The sequence below is a fragment of the Sus scrofa genome, chromosome X (genome assembly GCF_000003025.6).
Source record: "Sus scrofa isolate TJ Tabasco breed Duroc chromosome X, Sscrofa11.1, whole genome shotgun sequence".
In the NCBI taxonomy this organism is placed as follows: Eukaryota; Metazoa; Chordata; class Mammalia; order Artiodactyla; family Suidae; genus Sus; species Sus scrofa.
Window position 1 is genome coordinate 40,113,000 of NC_010461.5, and position 19,493 is coordinate 40,132,492.

The following is a 19,493-nucleotide window of genomic DNA, read 5'->3' on the forward strand; positions in this document are numbered from 1 at the left end:
GTAAGTAGGTGTGATTGTGTTTCTTAATATATTAAGATCATATTCTTCCGTCTCAATTTTGAGGTGTGTATGAATGTTCACTACAGAATTTTTAAGTACTCTCTTAGAGATTTATTTTCAGTTTTTTAACTCTTAAAGACAATTTGCCTTATTACAGAGAATTTTTTATATATACGTGTGTGTGTACACATATAAGCAGAAAGATAGAACACTATGGACCTCTGGGGTTGCGTGTGTTATTTCAGTAATTCTAAGGTTCGGTTTATTGATGAAGAGACAAGAAGAAAAATGCTCTGATAAATTGGAGGTAAAAATTTTCTGAGGCTTAGAGAAAAGTCAAGATGGCAAATGGCAGGTGTCATGTTGTTTGCCATTTCTGTTGATGGTGTCCTGAGCTGGGCAGGGGTCCAAAACTTAGAAGGGGAAAGTGACATTGGTGCAGTAGACTTAATGTTTCTGGTCTAGGAATTCCATAACCAAAGGTAATTAAAGTGTAGATCAGTTCATCTGCAGAGCACTTTTTCATTTCTCTACCAAATGATGAGGGTAAATTTGAAAGTAAGTCTAAGCCAATATTTAAAGTAATTGGGCAATGACTAAGTTCTTCCTACTCTACTCTGCTCAGGGAAAGAGTTTCAAAATGGGAGAAAAGGATTTAAAATGGGGATAGCCTCTAAATCCTTTCTAGTACCTTCTTTAACCTCAACACCTGTCTCCACTTTTGAGTTACTAAAGTTTCATTGTTTGGCTTGAAGTATTATAAACAAAGTTGGACATTTACATATTCAGAAGATAAAATCTAACCCTGTTATCCACATCTCTGTCCTTTGCATTAGGATTGATAAGTATTTTCAGTAGAAAAAGGTTATAGTCACTGAATAGACAACTACCTACTTCAGTTCATTAAGGGAAATTCCTATTTGTTTCAGACCTGACCTCAGTAGTCAGGAATGCAGTGTTTGAATACAGTAAGAAACTGCTAGATAGAATTGATTACATAGTGTATTCTGACTACTCTTTTATTTTCACATACATGGTTAGTCTTTAAAGTATTATTTTTAATCTGACTCTTGTTGAGTTCGTCTTAGTGGTCAGTGTTACATGTTAAGAGGGGATGGTCAGTGCTAAATATTAAGAGGTGGTTGTAATACTTTCTTTTGCTTCTTTTATGGTTTAAAATTGTAATTGCAGCATTCAAAGGCTAAGTCAATTTCAGCTCCCTTAGGCATGCTTCGCTTTTTTCTTCTCTATTTTAAAGTAAAGTTAGCTCCGTCTTTCATTGTTTTATTTACTTTATGATTTGCTGTTTTTCTTTTAATTGTTATAGAACTATAGAAATGATAGAAGCAGAATTCTGCTAATCCATCAAACCTTCTTTTCTAGTCTCATTTCTCAATGTCCAGAATGTAGAAGCTTAAATTTTGTTGTCACATTTAATTAGCATGGGATGCTCTTTATGGTACAGTTTTAATACTTGGTCAACATCCTAAAAATACTTGGTCCAATTCCTTAAAATATTGTTTACCTCCATCTCCTGCTCTGGCAAACAGATTTTATATATTTGGATTCATATTGTGTTTAAATTCCCTAATTAAAGAATGGTTGATACATGATTCAGCATGAAAACTAATTATTCATATGAAAATTATAAGTGAATGTTTTATCTTATATTGATTAATGATAATTGAGTATTTTCTGTACTCGTCTCAGCCAAGTACTTTCTGCTGCCATGGAGTTTATAAATTAGTACCAATTTTATGCCTAAATTTAAAAAGTTCAATGTATGTCTCTCTTTAAATGTACAAGGCGCTCATGCTTTGTGTAGAGATGTTGAAAGCTGGTAATGAGTAGAGCATTCGTTTATTTAACCTTTGACGTTAGTTGAACTTAGAATTTCACTTGAACGACTATTTCATGTGTGGTTTTTTTTTAAATCAGTTATTTTAAACTTAATTCTTTCTTTGATACCTGTCTTGAACTCTTTTGTTTTACATGGAGTTGAGAAAATTTAAAAAGCGACACCCATGATGCTATTTAGTGTAACATCTCAAGTGTGTAACAGTGAAATCTCAAGCCTTTGTTTTCATTAATGCCAACCAAAACAGGTGATTTGTAAGGTTTTTCCAATGCTACAAAATTCCAAAAACATAGCAAAATAAGGAAAATTAATTTTGTGTCAAAACCTTTATTATTTATATGAAACATTGCTAGCTCCTTCTTAAGTTATTTAAGTTTTTAACTCCCACCATAATTACAGTTTTCAAATTTTATATCTGATAATTTAACGTGTTATGTTTGAGCTTGTAATAATTGGGTGAGGGAGGTTAACTTGAAATGATTGGAAGCTCAAAATTATATATATATATTTTTTTTGTCTTTTTGCCTTTTCTTGAGCCATTCCCATGGCATATGGAGGTTCCCAAGCTAGGGGTCAAATCGGAGCTGTAGCTGCCAGCCTACACCACAGCCACAGCAACGTGGGATCTGAGCTGCGTCTGCGACCTACACCACAGCTCACGGCAACGCCCGATCCCCAACCCACGGAGCAAGGCCAGGGAACGAACCCGCAACCTCATGGTTCCTAGTCGGCTTGTTAACCACTGCGCCACGATAGGAACTCCTCAAAATTATATTTTGCTGATTTTCTGAATTAGGTAGAAACTTTAAGAAATTGCAAGTATCTTTTTCTTTCTTACGCTAAAAGAATTACAGTTTGGGAATAATTCTACTATATTTTAAGAATTTATAGTTTAAGAAATATACCTTCATCAAAAAGAAATACCAGGCCCGGGAACTTTCCCAAGCCATGGGCATGACCTAAAAACAAACACCTCCAAACCCACCAAATACTAGTAAGTAATAATTATATGTAGAGTGTCAGAGAATGGATAGCAACTATATGCCTCATTTAAAAAATTGAGATAATTGGCTATAAAATTTCGTAGGTTGCAGTCTTGCTGAATTTTATTAGTCAAGGGGTTACACATAAAATTCCACATTTGCGAAAAGAATGGAAAAGGTCTTTTCAGGTTTGGGAACTGTCACAGTTATAATTACTGAGGTGAGACACAGGAAGAGAAGTATATTCTGTTTTTACTATTATCTAGACCTTTTTTCATCAAGTGATTGTTTTAACATTTAATGGAAAAAATCTGATGGTGGAAGATGGTGGAGAGAAAATTGGCGTTTATGTTTGTTCTTCAGATAAAGAAAATAAATTGGAAAATTAGCAGCAAAATAAGGAATGTCAAAATAATTTCATGTGTTGTATCTTTTCTCTTATTTTTCTTCAATGGGAGATAGAGGAATTAAGCTAAGTATTTACTAAAATTAATCATTGTTCTTAGCTTTTTCCTAGTGGATCCAAATCTCACGGATTTGTGCAGCTACCCGGTAACTTAATTAGGACTTCATTCGGGATTTTTTGCCCTGTTTTTAAAATAAATTACAGCTGATTTATTCTCCCTTCTTCTTTTTTTAAGGAATCTAGGTAAAAATGGCTTATCTAACAGTAGCATTTTATTGGATAAATGCCCGCCTCCAAGACCACCATCTTCACCATACCCTCCCTTGCCAAAGGACAAGTTGAATCCACCTACACCTAGTATTTATGTGAGTCTGAATTGACTGACTAGAAATAAATCAAACCAATGTTTGCACCTTCCTGTCTTTCATAAGATCTTGCTTTACATCAATATGGATGCCCTTTAGGAAACATTAATATTATTGGCAGCAGCTTGAATGTTTTTGGGGGGGAAATGAGATATTCAAAAAGATTTTGATATAGCATTTAAAACATGCCTTCTCAACTATTAACTGATTACATCACTGTCATGAGAAATACTTTTTACTGCCCACAGTTTTGAGCAGATTAGGCAGAAGCTACCAAAAAAATTTTTTTTGGAGTAAGCTCTGTTTTAAACCTTCATTTTACTAGTTGTAAAGACTTAACGTTCATTCTGTTTGATACATCTATGCCCAAAATGATATTATTTACCTTCAAAAAAGTGTGACAATAGATGTGTCATTAAAAAGCTTAACAGGTTATTTAAATTAGGGACATTAGATACCTGATGTAGGATGTTGATAAGAGTTCAATCAAAGCAACTCATTTATATTTCTCCAGAAAAGGTCCTTCCATCCCACTTCCTTCCATCTTCTCATATTTTCCATCTTCCCACTTCTAACCTAAGTGAAAAAATTTTAAACTGTTGAGTGTTTTTGGAGATTTGACCCTATTTTCACCCTCTGGGGCCAAATGTTATCATATTAATCCTTTAGTATGTAAGGGAGACACTGGGAGGGACTTAGAAAACTTTTAAACTGAGGTCTGAGGGGAGAAAATGCAAAACCAATATTTATCTTTAATGGTTGTCTTCTTCAGCCTCCTTTCATTTTGTAATATTTTTTTAAACACTGATTTTTTTCCCCCTTTTTGTGATAAAAGGAAAACCGCATACATAAAATTTATCATCTTAACCACTTTTAAGTGTACAGTTCAGTAGTGTTAAGTGCTCGTTGTTTCGAAATAGCTCTCTGGAGTGTTTTCATCTTGCAAATCTGAAATTCTATACCCATGAAAAAAAAAACAACTCCCTTTTTCCTGGTTTCCCCAGCCCCTGGCAACCACCACTCTACTGTTTCTGTGAATTGAACACAACACTTGGACTTTGAAGTTTAAGTTTTATCTTCCCCAGGTTTTTGTTCATGATATAATGAACAAGAGAAATATATGTGGTTACTATCTAATTATAATTAGAATCAAAAGAGTGATAAAAATGCTGTAAAATATGAAGTAGAAATAATGACACAGGATGCATTACCTATTTCAATTGCAATAAATGAATGCAAATTTGGCATAATATTCTCTAAAAGGTCTGTTTTATGGAGTTCTAACAGTATGTTTTAATTTTACAGTTGGAAAATAAACGTGATGCTTTCTTTCCTCCATTACATCAATTTTGTACAAATCCAAACAACCCTGTTACAGTAATACGTGGCCTTGCTGGAGCTCTTAAGTTGGGTAAGCTTTAAATAAGAAAAGAGAAAAGTTTGTGTATTTCGTTTGCTATCTATTAAGTTTTAAGATTCTGGCAGAAACTTATTTCTATTCATTTACAGTTTTTTACATTTTCTTTTTAATATTTTCCTGGAAGAGAGAGAGAGAGAGTGTATGTACTGCTTCTTTATAACGTGAAGATATGATGATGATACTGGTTACTAGCAATTAGCTGGTTTTTAAATTTAGCTTTTATTTTCATCCAGTTATATAATTATAATTTTAGATTGACTAATAGAAGACATTTTAAATATAAAATATAGGTAGAATTCGATATTACTGATCAGTACCTTAGCCCCGTAAGTAGTTACTGTCACCTGCAGAGAAACAAGCGAAACTTCAGTTCCTGGCCCTTTGATTATTCTCCCTCTGTTGGTGGCATGATGATTAGGTCCAAGGCATCAGTATATGGTTGTGCCAGTCTGGCATAAAACTCAGGATGTACAGAAGCGCCGGTTGGCTTTTAGGGGAATTGGATAGAGCACCATAAAACATCTTCCTTTTCTTTTTCTTTAAAAAAGCACTTTAGAAATATTGCTCCAGTTACAATTTTTATTTAGTAACTACATTTATTTATTTTTTTTTTAATGAAGACCTGGGCTTTTCTCTACTAAAACTTTGGTAGAAGCTAACAATGAACATATGGTGGAAGTGAGGACACAGTTGTTACAGCCAGCTGATGAAAACTGGGATCCCACTGGAACAAAGAAAATCTGGCATTGTGAAAGTAATCGATCTCATACTACAATTGCTAAATATGCACAGTACCAGGCCTCCTCTTTCCAGGAATCACTGAGAGTAAGTATTGCCTTCCTGAAGATTAGTTTATTTTTTTAATATTATTTATTTGAAAGAGTACTTTACTTTTGTAAGTCTCTCATTATTCTTATAAAACAACTTACTACTAATTATTTTTATAAAATCCTCTTAAGTGCTATCCAGTTCAGTCTTAGTACAAAGTCTAAGCAAACCTATGGGTTGATAAAATAAATATTGTTACTATCTCATGAGATGTCTCCCTCTTCTCTGGGGTATTCACATTTTGGGTTGGATAATTCTTTGTTGTGGGGAGCTGCCCTGTGTATTACAGGATGTTAATAGTAGCATCGCTGGCCTCTCCCTACTAGATGCCATAGTACACCCTTACCCCCAGCCCCATTTTTATAATCAGAGGTGTCTCCGGACATGCCAAATTTACCCCTGTTTGAGAACACCTGCTGTTAGAGGATAACCAATGTCACAAATTTGCTTCATGCTATGTAATTCCCCTAGGAAGCATTAGTATTATTCTTACCCATCTCAGTCCGAAAGAGAAAACTCAGGGGGAAGCATAAATAATCTCAAAATATATGGAAAATTAAAAAACAAAACTTTGGAAAATAATCAGATGATCATTAAAAGATTCATAGGCCTTTCAGCAATGAAGCATTCGTACAATCCATTCCATTAGCACTGAAATGAGAACTTTGTGAATTCTCCTACAGAGTGAACGTAAAACATGTATAAAAATTACTTGATTAAATTCCTCAAATACTTACCTGTACTGGGTTGTTCTGTACATATGCCACAACTGAAACTTAACATGTGCCTGCAAGTTTTTAATTTGTAACTCATTAGATTTGCTTATCTCTGTTTAAAATTCTGCCCTGAGTTCACATTTTCAATCAAGGCAGCAGTTTTATCTGCGAATTCATATATCTCTGTTCCTTTCTCACTACCATTCCCTATATCCTGTAGAGAAATTCATCTTCTAAAAACTATCCTGTAACTTTCATGAGTTGTAGTGATTTTGTTGTCCGCATAAATCTTTCTGGTTGAAACTTTGGAGCTACTTTTAACTCCATGCAGTATATGGTCAGAAAATAATAGATAATAAGCAGGATTCAGAGATCTTCAAAGGAATATTTGGAAGAAGAGTTGAAAAAGAGATGATAAAGAGGCAGAGTATTTAAATGGGAAGGGATCCATAACCAAAGAAACAGTGGCGTTTTGTGCCCTCTGGAGGCGTGGACCGTTACATGTGAACGATTTGACAAATGTTTAAAGAATATATACATTTAGGGGAGAGAGGCCAAAATGTTAGTACATATTGCTAACTCAGAACTCATAGGACAGTATTAAGAGATAGCCTGTCTGTGATACAGAAATCATAAATAGTTGCAGTGTTTGCATTGAAAAGCACCTATATTTAGCCAGCACTTAATTTCCTTACTGATGTTATAAATGTTTATCATTCATGTATATTTCGTTGTGGTACAAAAAGATTTAACCCAGAAGAACTTCTTCCATTTGTCTGTAATCAAGAATAGAGACCATCCTAACCCTCCACCCTTCCATATGTATTCCGTATGTATATATAGCTACATGTGCACATGCATCCCTCCGTTAGTTTAGAACATTTGTTAATCAAGATTGATACTTCTTAGGATTCTCAACTCTCCTTGAATTTCTTCTCTTAAAATGGGACAAGAATGAGAATCTGTAGTTTTTCCCCTTACAGAAGAATATTAATAAGAACTAGGAATAAATTTGTTGTTGATGGAGGATGTTGAATACCATGCCATTGAGCTTTGACTTTTCCCGGCTTTCTATTTAATGTGGTCTTTGAAGAAATTTTCATGCGAAGGAGGTCTTTAGAAACTGAGCTTTGAGACAGATAATATCATTGATCTAGATAGGAACTTTTCAGTTGTATGATGGAAAGGATAGCTGCTTATAGAGTAAATACCAAACTGGAATGATTTTTGCTTAATCTCTAGGAAGAAAATGAGAAAAGAAGTCACCATAAAGACCACTCAGATAGTGAATCTACGTCTTCCGATAAGTAAGTCATTTTTAATGTCCACTTGGTACTTCTGTTTTAAAGGCATGTTTCTAATACTGTTTCTCTTTTTAAGTTCTGGGAGGAGACGGAAAGGACCCTTTAAAACCATAAAGTTTGGGACCAACATTGACCTATCTGATGACAAAAAGTAAGTCTTTATGGTAGTATTTCTGTGAACTGATGCAAAGAGGTATCTTATTTGCAAGATTGAGAATTACCTACAGTCTCCTCTTCTCTTTTGTTCCTTGTCATTTTTCTAAGTTGATACACAAGTTTTAAATTAGTTTTGTGATTATTTTCTTTGACTTAAAGCTCTTGTACAAATTTTCATCAAGACCCTGACTATATGTAGTTACACAATCATAAAATATATATTAGTGTAATTATATAAAAATGTATTTATAAAATAGGATTATACAACAGTTATAAAAATAGGGAATTCAGATATTTTTCTTTCACTTAGTAATTTTTATGCTTCTTTTTGTTAGGAAGTTTTCTTGGGAAAAATTTAAACTTCAAGGGTTTCCTGTGCAGAAGCAAAATATGTATTGATTTGATTGTTTTTCTGATTGGAACACAAGGTTTTTGAAGAAATGATTAACTTCCACAAATATTTACAGCAGAGTTTTCACTCTTGATCTGTTAATTTATTGCAGGTGGAAGTTGCAGCTACATGAGCTGACGAAGCTTCCTGCTTTTGTGCGTGTTGTATCAGCAGGAAATCTTCTAAGTCACGTTGGTCATACCATACTGGGTATGAACACAGTTCAACTGTACATGAAGGTTCCAGGAAGTAGAACACCAGGTAACTTTTATGAGCTAACAACTGAAAATCAAATTGGTCAAAGTGTGAAATGCAAAAGAGAACTGGATTCTTCCCGCTTGTAGTGAGTGAAACTGAAAAGATTGTTTCTGTTATAAGATTTGACTCTTTTAACTGGGCTCAGATTATTATGATTTTTTTCCCCTTTGTAGTATCTTTTTAAAATTATAATATCCCTGAAACAATAGCAGTTTAATCTGGTAAAGGGGTCACTCGAGCATCCCCAGGAAAATAAGTCTCCTTGATTTTTTTTTTTTTTTTTTTTTGGCTGCCCTGTGACATATGAAGTTCCCAGATGAGGGATCAGATCCAAGCTGCAGCTTCTGTGGCAATGCCAGATCTTTAATCCACTGTGCCGGACCAGGATCAAACCTGTGTCCCAGCATTCCCAAGATGCCGCCGATCCCATTGCATCACAGTGGGAACTCCTTTTTTTGATTTTTTTTTTTTTTTTCAAAGACTGTTTTCGATCCCATCTACAGCAGAGTGATGGAATCTTTTTCCTACACTTATTTTTTTACCGCAATCACAATAAGACATATATTTTATATTACTCCCCAGCACACAAGTATGTACACACAGTTTCATAGGATAATGCATTTTAAAATTGGTTCCATTCTTTCATTTTAAAAAGAAAGTGTAGGTTGCAGTCCTCTTAATTGAGTAGCAGTGTGCACTCTACAACGACACTTGATGCAGAAACATTACTAGACTCATCCTGGTATCTTTCTAGTCTGGACTTTACCACTAATTAGGCTTGTTTCTTTTGGCAAGTCACAGTTCTTCTCTGGGTCTATGTTTTTTTTTTTTTCTTTGTAAAATGAAATAAACTGGTTTTAGATTTAAAATACTGTCCAACACTAATATGTCATCTTATTTGTGCTCCTTTGGATTGACATGAAATTTGATAAGGAGACATTCAAAATATTTAACAATTAGAATGAGTTTTGGTAATAACGAGTTTAGCCATACCAGTACCTCCAGGCTGCATAGCACCCTCAGGTATGTCTGTTGCCATGATTTGAAGACCAGATTGCTTCCTTATTTATTAACTGCTTCTTGAATTGTAGCTAAAAAAAATTGTTTGGAAGTAGGCCTGTGCTTGTTTCTGATTAAAATAGGTTGGTGGTTCCCAGGCCTAGCTGCTCATTAGAATCTCCTGGTAAACTTATAAAAAATAAATAGTTGATTAATATATGGAGATTGGAATCCAGGCATCAATATTTAAAAAAAAAAAAAAAAAGTTTCTCTAGAGGATTTTAATTTACAGCCAGGATTAGAACCATTAGGCTATATAGTTTTTGTCCTCAGGCCATTGGAAGCCCAATTCTGTGATGTTTTAACTGTAGTTGGATAAAGTGGAGACAGTTCGGGAATAAATTGCAGAAGACTTATCTGTTCCCCATTCTGTCATTTAGACACTGATGTGTAAATGCTGCAAGGAGAAGTTATGTGAACTCTCTAGAGTTCATTTTTCTTATGTATGATTGGTTCTATTAAGATTCATTTTTAGGGAGTGCACAAACAAATCTGACTAGGAATTCCGAGGTTGCGGATTCAAACCCAGGCCTCTCTCAGTGGGTTTAGGATCCAGTGTTGCCGCGAGCTGTGGTGTAAGTTGCGGACGTAGCTCGAATCTGGCATTGCTGTGGCTGTGGTGTAGGCTGGTGGCTGCAGCTACAATTCAACCCCTAGCCTGGGAATCTCCAGATGCCATGGGTGCACCCCTAAAAAGACGGAAAAAAAAATTCATTTTTAACTGAAACTTCTCATTAGTTTGAATTATTTTATGCAAGTCTTAGGACCACATCAAAGAGTGCAGTTTTTCATTACAAATCAAGGGGAAAGCAGACTTGATGGATCACTTCTTTGTCACTTGTATAGACTGTTAGGGCTTTTTTTGTTGGCTTATATACAAGGTATTAATTTTTCAAAAGTGTCCTATGGAACCTTAAAGAATTCCCTTAGGGTAGTGCTGTCCAATAGAAATATAATGCAAATCATATATGTATGACTTAAAATTTTATAGCAACATTAATGTAAAATGGAATAGGTGAAATTAATTTAACCAAGTTATATCCAAATATTATCATTTTAATATGTAATCAATATAAAAATTATTAGGACTTCCCCCTTTTTAATGTTGCCTTCAAAATCCAGTATGTATTTTGCAGTTACTGCTCGTCTCAGTTCACATTACCATATTTCAAGTGGTTACTATTTTAGACAGTAACAACTCAGTATTAAAAGGAACTCAGTATCAAAAATTATTTTGAATACTTTTTTATGGGTCAAAACACTTTGTTCCTAGAGTTACCTAAATAAATGTATTATCTGCTTTAATAGACTTTATGATCAGTCTGTGTTCTAAACTCTAGAGATGCTCTCAGGCTCTATTCTACAATAGTTTTAGTTAGATAATGGGTCCCAAAATCTCTTAGAGCTAAATTTTGTTTAGAGCGCATGCCATGAACAATTCTAGCCATCTACCTGTGGTGAGAGACAGTTGTAAGTATTAAGAGCATTATCTTCACGTTATACTATAATACGTAAGAGACTCAGGGTATGGTTTGGTGTGCACAGACTGACGAAAGCGGTTACATTTTTCTTTTTTTGAGGTAAAATTCACATAAAAAAATTAAAAGTGTGCAGTTCAGTTACAGTACACTTACTGTGCTGTATAGCCATCACTTTGGTATAGTTCCAAGACATTTTCATCAGCCCAAAAGGAAACCCCATACGCATTAAGTAGTCATCCCAATTCCCCCCTTTCTCTCAGCCCCTGGGAACCACTATTCTGCTTTCTGGCCATATGGATTTACCTGTTCTATATGTTCCATATGAGTGGAATCATACAATGTGTTGCCTTTTGTGTCTAGGTCCTTTCATTTAGTGTGTTTTCAAAGTGCATCCATATTGTATCGGCGGCTCATTCCCTTTGTTGTTTTTTTTTTTTTTTTTTGAATTTTAGGGTCTCATGTGCGTCATATGGAAGTTCCCAGACTAGGGTTCAAATCAGAGCTGCAGTTGCTCACCTACACCACAACCACAGCAACACAGGATCTGAGCCTTGTCTATGACCTATACCACAGCTCACAGCAACGCTGGATCCTTAACGCACTGAGTGAGGCCAGGAATCGAACCTGCATCCTCATGGGTACTAGTTAGGTTCATTACCACTGAGCCACAGCAGGAACTCAGTGGTTCATTGCTTTTTGTGGCCAAATAATATTCTATTGTATGAATGAGAACATTTTTAAATCCCTTCATCAGTTGAGGGACATTTGGGATGCTTTCTCCTCTTTTTAACTGTTGTGAATACAACATCTCTGTAAATATTCATGTACAAATATTTATTTGAATACCTGTTTGCGCTTCTTTTGGTTATGTACCTAGGATTAGAATTGCTAGGTCATATGGCAGTTCTTTGTTTAACTTTTTGAGGACTACTGTTTTTTACAGCAGCTGCACCATTTTATAGTCCTGACAGCAGTGTACAAAGGTTCCAGATTTTCCACATCCTCACCTACACTGATTATTTTCCACTATGGCTGACACATGGATGTGACATGTTTTTTCATTGTGGTTTTCATTTTTATGTGCTTGTTGGCCATTTGTTTATCTGCTCTGGGAAAAAAATGTCTGTTCAAGTTCTTTGTTCATTTCTTTAACTGAGTTGTTTTGTCCTTTTGTTGTTGAGCTGTAAGAGTGTATTAATTCTTTATTAGATATGTGATTTGCAGTCTTTCTTCCCATTCTGTAGGTTATTTCACTCTCTTGATAGTATCCTTTGATGCAGAAAAGTTTTAAGTTTTGGTCAAGTTCAGTTATTCACTTTGTCTTTGGTTGTTTATGCTTTTTGTATCATATCTAAGAAACCATTGCCAAATCCAAGGTTGTAAAGACTTGCCTCTATGTTTTCTTCTTAGATTTTAGGGCTGCACCCACAGCATATGGAGATTCCCAGGCTAAGGGCTGAATCAGCTACAGCTGCCGGCCTACACCAGAGCCACAGCAACTCAGGATCTGAGCCGTGTCTGCAGCCTACACCATAGCTCATGGGAACGCCAGATCCTTAACCCACTGAGCAAGGCCAGGGATTAAACCCACAACCTCATGGTTACTAGTCGGGTTCATTAACCACTGAGCCACGGCAGGAACTCCTCTTCTTAGATCTTTATACTTTTAGCTCTTATGCTTTAATCTTTGATCGATCCATTTTGAGTTTTTGTGTATGGTATGAGCCAGGGGTCCAACAGCATTCTTTTAATATGGCTATCCTGTTGTCCCTGTTGTCATTTCTTAGAAAGACTATTTATATCTCTGTCTCTGTGCCAGTAGCACACTGATTTGATTACTCTAGCTTTCAAATAAGTTTCAAAATTGGAAAGTGTGAGGCTTCAACTTATATAGTTGTTTTTACTGTAGTCCTTTATCTTTTCATAGGGCTTTGAGTTACTGTCTTGTATTCTTTTATTTCAGCCTGAAAAACTCTGGCATTTCTTATAGAACAGATTGACTAGTGACACACTTCTTCAGCTTTTGTTTTTTTCTGGGAGTGTTTTTGTTCCCCCTTTATTTTTGAAAAATGGTTTTTGCCAGATAGAGAATTCTTAGTTAAATCCTCTTTTTTCCTTTCAGCAATTTATATGTTATCCCATTGCTTTCTGGCCTCCATGGTTTCTGATATGAAATCAGCTATTTTATTGACAATCTCTTGTATGTAACAGTGGCTTCTCTTTTCCTGCTTTCAGGATTTTCTTTGGCTTTCTACAGTTTGATTAGGGTGGATCTTTTTGAGTTTATCCTTCTTTGGAGTTCCTTGAGCTTCTTGAATATATAGATTCATGTCTTTTGTCAAATTTGGCAAGTTTTTGACTATCATTTCTTCAGATGTTCTTATTGCACTTTTCTTCTCTAATTCTCAGATTCCCACAATGCGTGTGTTAATATATTTGATGTTGACCCACAGGTCTGTTAGGGTTTATTAACTTTTTTTTATTCTGTTTTCTTTCCTCTCCCCAGGATGGATAGTTTTGACCTATCTATAAGTTGGTTGATTCTTCAGCTTGTTCACATCTGCTGTTGAGAAACCAGCTGGTGAATTCATTTCAGTTATTATATTTTCCTGCTTCAAAATTTTATTTCCTTATTATGATTTCTCTCTCTTCATTGATAATTTTTCATCATTCTCTTTGTTTCCTTTTGTTCTTGCACATGGTTTTCTTTAGCTCTTAAACATATTTTAAGATAGTTGATATAAAGTGTTTATCTAGTAAGTCCAGTGTCTGCCTTTTCAGGAATAGCTTTTGTTAATGTCTTTTTTTTTCCTCCCTTTCTGTGACTGGACAGCACTTTTCTGTTTCTTTACATAATTCATAATTTTCTGTTGAAAACTGACTTAATATTTGAGTACTTTTTTTTTTTTTTCCTTAGGGCATGGTCCCTGGAGTTTCTGTCCCTTTAATATAGTATTCTGCTAGTGTTTTGACATTTTGAATGTTACAATGCGGCAGTTACAAAAATCAGATTCTCCTCCCTTTCTAGGGTTTGTTATTGTTACTTGTTAAAGGCTACAGCTGTCTATTTGTTTAGTGACTTTCCACACTATTTTTTGCAAAGACTGCATTTCTTGTCACATGTGGGCACTGAAGTCTCTATTCCACTAATTATCTCAGCAGTGACATGACAGGTTTCTTTAGACTTCTGGTGTTCCCCCCCACCCCCGAAAAGAAAGAAAAGTGGGGGAAATACCAGAAAGAAGAAAAACGACTTTTCTAGGTCTTTGAGGATTGCCTCCATGTTGAGTCACACATACACTTAGCCATGCTGCTTACAAATGTACTTTAGCTTTTACGTTCTTGCTTGCACTGAGTGTAAAGATCAGCAAGAGATTAAAGTTTATGGTCTTAGGTTATTTTCTGAGCAAGCCTCTTGCCCTAGGTATTCATGGGGCTTCTAAATTCTACAGTATTACACAGAAACTTTTCAAAGCCTTTATTCCCCAAAAATCTCACTCCCCAGCTTTTCCTTCCAAGCTTTTGGCATGTCTGTTTTTTGCCCCAGCTGGTTCTTTTGTTTATTTTCATTTTATTTTGTTCTCTTTTTTGCTCTTGATAGCATCAGCCTGTTCATTTGTCTTGAAATATTTGGTGGGGGTCGGGGGGAAATGCTCTTCCATTGCAGTACTTGCCCTGATGGAGTTCTGAGGTAGGTGAAACAAGGATAAGTCCCTTCTGTCAGTCTTTGGGGAAAATGTAGACTAGTCAAAACAGAAGAACACAATTCTTTGGGAACAAGATCTACTCTGCTCCCTCTAGAGCAAGGGCCACACACACTAGGAATACAAATGACTGTTTTTAAGTCCACTGCCACACTTAACGTAAGGATCTTATGCTGCATTTAAGGAGCCTTTCTTGTGGTCAGACAGTTTCTTGATAACTGTAAACCTTTGACTGTTGTCCAGATTTCTGGTAAGGTTGCTTGCTGACAGTTTTTACAAGGTTTTTTGTTTGCTTGTTGTTTATTTGGGTGGTGTTGTTTTTGTTTGTTTGTTTGTTTTTAATTTCTGGCAAATTCCCTGCTCTGGCGTTTTTGTTGACACCACTCCTGAAGCTACAGTTCAGAAATCAGACTTCTTGCCTCTTTACTGATGTCCTAATACTAGTGAGAAATGGGGACTAGTTTACAAGGAAGAAGTGGTAATGATATCAATAGTAGCTAATATGTATTATTTACCATGTATTAGGCACTGTTCAAAACAGTCCAGTGGTTTATCAGAATCATTATCATCAAATCTTTCCTATAAGGAAATTGAGTCAGAAAGGTTTATAAACTTGCCCAGGTTCACATAATGACTAAGCCGAGGAGCCTGGCTCCAGAACCTAAGCTTTTAACCATAATTTAGATGGTCTTCCACAGAATCTCTTCCTGAATAAGTTAGGAGTTGACCAAACTCAGCTGTAAAACTAGACTTGACACAAAAATGTGATACTGATAAATAAGTACCACTGGAGCATTTTCTGTTGAACATCTCTAAGGTTTCTTCTCTAAAGACATTTTTCTATAGAATTTATAGCATGCTGATTATTTTTCTTCTTTTCACCTTTCAGGTCATCAAGAAAACAACAATTTCTGTTCAGTTAACATAAATATTGGTCCAGGTGACTGTGAATGGTTTGTTGTTCCTGAAGGTTACTGGGGTGTTCTGAATGACTTCTGTGAAAAGTAGGTTTTCAAACAAATTTTTTAAACATAATTATTCAAAACAGTAATTGTATATATAGGGCAACTTACTAAAGCTGGATGTCCTAATGCCTGTCATCACTTTTCACTTACCATTCAGCAGAAAATTCATTTAAAATGATTTGATTCCAAACCTATTATTTTGCGTTATTGGGAATACTTTGAGAAGGATGTCTTGAAACCACTCCGTGCAGTAGTAATGGTCTTGAATTGAGAGGATAGAAAGTTGAGTTGGGTCTTCCCCTGTGGCTCGCATCATAACTACTTAGTGTTGTGTGTCATGGCTCTGGTTTGATCCCTGGCCTGGGAATTTCCATATGCTGCAGTTGCGGCCTCAAAAAAAAAAAAGGAAAAAAAAGACAGTTGAGTTGTTTACTGGGTTAATTAAACAAAGGATGCTTAAATACTTGCTCATGTGAAAGATCTGTATTCTAAGAAAAATTGTTTTACTGTAAATGGTTTTAGAAGTGGAAGGAATTCTATAATTGAGCACCCTCATAGGTTGTTAATAACTCAAGCTTGAGTGTATTACTCTTTGCAATATCATCATGATATAAATTCTTTTTAAAACTATGTTAGCAACATTTCCTATAAAGGAACTTTATAAAATTTAAACAACAGCTTAAGATTTTTGTTTCCTAGAATTGAAAGAAATCACATAGTGGAAGTGTTCCTTTCTTTAACTAGAAACTCTTCATTTGTTTAATTATCTCGTGCTAAAGGGTACCTTGAAATTCCTTTCATTGATTTAAATGTAATTATTTGTCTTGTTTTGTTTTTTAAAAAATACTTCATTACCTAAGTATTTTTCATTAGTAATAAGATTGGAAAATTATTATGGTTAAAAACATAAATTATATATACATTTGCTGTTATCCCTCCTCAGTCCAGTAAAATACAGAGGGGAACAAAAATCGACCAAAACATTTACATACGACTTTGAAAACTAATTATACACATATGAACTTAAAATTTTTAAATTTGGGGTAAAAGGATCTTTGCTGTAAATGTCTTGGGTAAGAAGTATAAATGCAGTTGTAAAATATGTAAAAGTATAAATACAGTTGCCTTTGCCTTTGCTGTTTAACACATAGGTTTCCTTTAATGTAAAAAAGCCCAAGATGTGGAATTTTAAAGTTTTAAATGCTCTGATAAAATAACCTGATCTGCTTTCATCTATATTAGACCATCAGTCTGGTGGTAACAGAGAAAGAACAGTGTCAAGTAGGAAATCTCCATTGTACTGAAGAAATATTTTTATTTCTTAAACTTTGAGATAGTAATATATTATTGCAGCTGCAGTAGACTGATCCTTGTTCATTATTTCTGAGTAGGAATTGACTATTTTTAGAATTTAGTTTTCTTTCCTGTCTGAATGGAGTCGTAACCTGGGAATAAAGGTAATTGGAATAGGCAGATGATGTCTAAAAAGCTTGAACATGGGGATACTTTTTAAAAGTCTGAAGGGTTATAAGTTGAGGAAATAGCACTTGCATCCTCAGCATTTCAGTGTAATTTTGTTTCATAAAGATTGTTACTACTTAGTGTTGTGTGCCATGGCTCTGGTTTGATCCCTGGCCTGGTTTTTTTGGCTGTTTTGTTTTGTTTTGTTTTTTGCTTCTCCTTCAGCATGTAGAAGTTCCCAGACCAGGGATCAAATCCACACTACAGCAGTGACCCAGGCCACTGCAGTGACAATGCTGGATCCTTAACCCACTGTGCCACAGGGGAATTCCCTTGGATTGTTGCTTTTGATGTTAACTGGTTTGACCATTTCTCTAGTATGTTTTATGACTTCGGATAATACTTGTTATGAAATAACCATTCATTTGACTATATGATAAAAAGATGCTTACTTTCTGTAAGTTTGATTTTTTTTTTTTAACTTAACTGTCGATTATTTGTTGGTCTTACTTGATTGCTTGTTTGCTTTTGGATAGAAAGTTTTCTTCAACTTTATGGTGACAACACATACGTTAGGTAGGACGGGGATTTATGTTTATAACTTTATTTGGCTTTATAGACAAGTTTTTCTACACCGTATGTAGTTTAAAAAATACTTCATCTTATATTATGAAGAAGTAGAATAAGAAGGAGCTAGATTTTAAAGAAAAAGCTTAGTAATATGATCTATATAGAATGTTTCCCAAGTCTATTGGTGGTGGTGATGCTGATAGTTTTTTGTGCATGTTACGTGAGCATTCATTTTTGATAAAGTTTTTTTCAGTTGCATAGTTTTAGTCAACCAGTCATCAAAACTCTATGGAGATTTGACATCTTGTCCTCCTATACTGCTTAGGATTCAAAACAGCAGTAGAGACCATTTCTGTTTTCTATTCAACTTTTCCTCAGAAATTGAACTTATGCCTGACATAGCATTCCTGTTTTTGGATTTAAATGACTTGATTGATGTTAATTCCACTTTCCATTTACCTTTTAGAGATCTTTAGGTACTCCAAGGAGAAGGGTTTAATCAAAAGAGCTTTTAGTGAAATGAAATTAAAGGTTAATATATATAAATATTACTTTAAAGTAGCTTTCAACTTCATCTAGATCTTTGAAAAGTCAGCTGAAGGTAGTAATACTAATTTTTGCTTAAGTCATTTACTACTACTTAACTGTAATTATTTTTACTTTACATACTGCAGTTTCTTATTTATATAAACAAGTTTCAATGTAATGAATAAGCATTTTTTTAAACTTTTGGTATCATCTTCCAGTCTTATAAGGAGCTTATTAAATTACTTGATCCATTGCAATATTTTTTCTTATTTCAGAAATAATTTGAATTTCTTAATGGGTTCTTGGTGGCCCAACCTTGAAGATCTTTATGAAGCAAATGTTCCAGTGTATAGGTTTATTCAGAGACCTGGAGATTTGGTCTGGATAAACGCAGGCACTGTGCATTGGGTTCAGGCTATTGGCTGGTGCAACAACATTGCCTGGAATGTTGGTCCACTTACAGGTATTTTAAAGAATATGTTTAAAAAAAAAGTTTCATTTATAAAGGATAGTATCTAATGGGTTAATTTTTTTTCTAAGAATATAACTTACTAAAAATTGGAAGAAGAGTGTCTCCTTGAGTACAGTTTTAATTTGTAGTAAAAGATAGTTCAAGTTAACAAATAGAAATCCAAAACCATAGATCTCAGCAAATAACAAATTTATGTCTTTATATACAAAAAAAGGATACTTTTATAATTTTTAGAGTGCTTGGTTTTGTTTTACAAAGGAAACCCTTTATGGGAGAAAGCAAAGTAGAGCAGTTATTCATTCTTTGGAATTTTTCTTTTATCTGGTATGTCAAAATCTGTTTGAATTATGCCTGCCTTGAAGCAGTAGAAAGATTCAGAATATGGCCTTTGGAGCCAGAAAGACCTGGATTAGGACCAGGAAACCTGGCTTTTGCAACTTTGGGCAAGTTATCTAACCTCTCTGGGCCTCGATTTCTTCATCTGTATAATGGAATTGATGAAATTAACAAGATGGTAGTGAAGATTCAGTGGTGTAATCTGTCAAAATACCTCAGCACAACGCTTGGC

General features: G+C 34.8%; 1 protein-coding gene across 8 annotated transcripts in view; it reads left to right on the forward strand.

Moving 5' to 3' along the window:
* KDM6A (lysine demethylase 6A) overlaps nt 1-19,493 on the forward strand; it is a 200,434-nt gene that overhangs the window by 159,236 nt on the left and 21,705 nt on the right. For 7 of the 8 annotated variants that reach the window (XM_021079778.1, XM_021079779.1, XM_021079782.1 and 4 more), the window contains 8 exons: nt 3,483-3,612; nt 4,918-5,027; nt 5,653-5,857; nt 7,819-7,883; nt 7,957-8,031; nt 8,540-8,688; nt 15,819-15,933; nt 18,729-18,916. In XM_021079778.1, coding sequence (XP_020935437.1) covers nt 3,483-3,612; nt 4,918-5,027; nt 5,653-5,857; nt 7,819-7,883; nt 7,957-8,031; nt 8,540-8,688; nt 15,819-15,933; nt 18,729-18,916 — 1,037 coding nt within the window. The remainder of the gene's footprint in view (nt 1-3,482; nt 3,613-4,917; nt 5,028-5,652; nt 5,858-7,818; nt 7,884-7,956; nt 8,032-8,539; nt 8,689-15,818; nt 15,934-18,728; nt 18,917-19,493) is intronic. The other variant, XR_002340583.1, reaches the window with a different exon arrangement.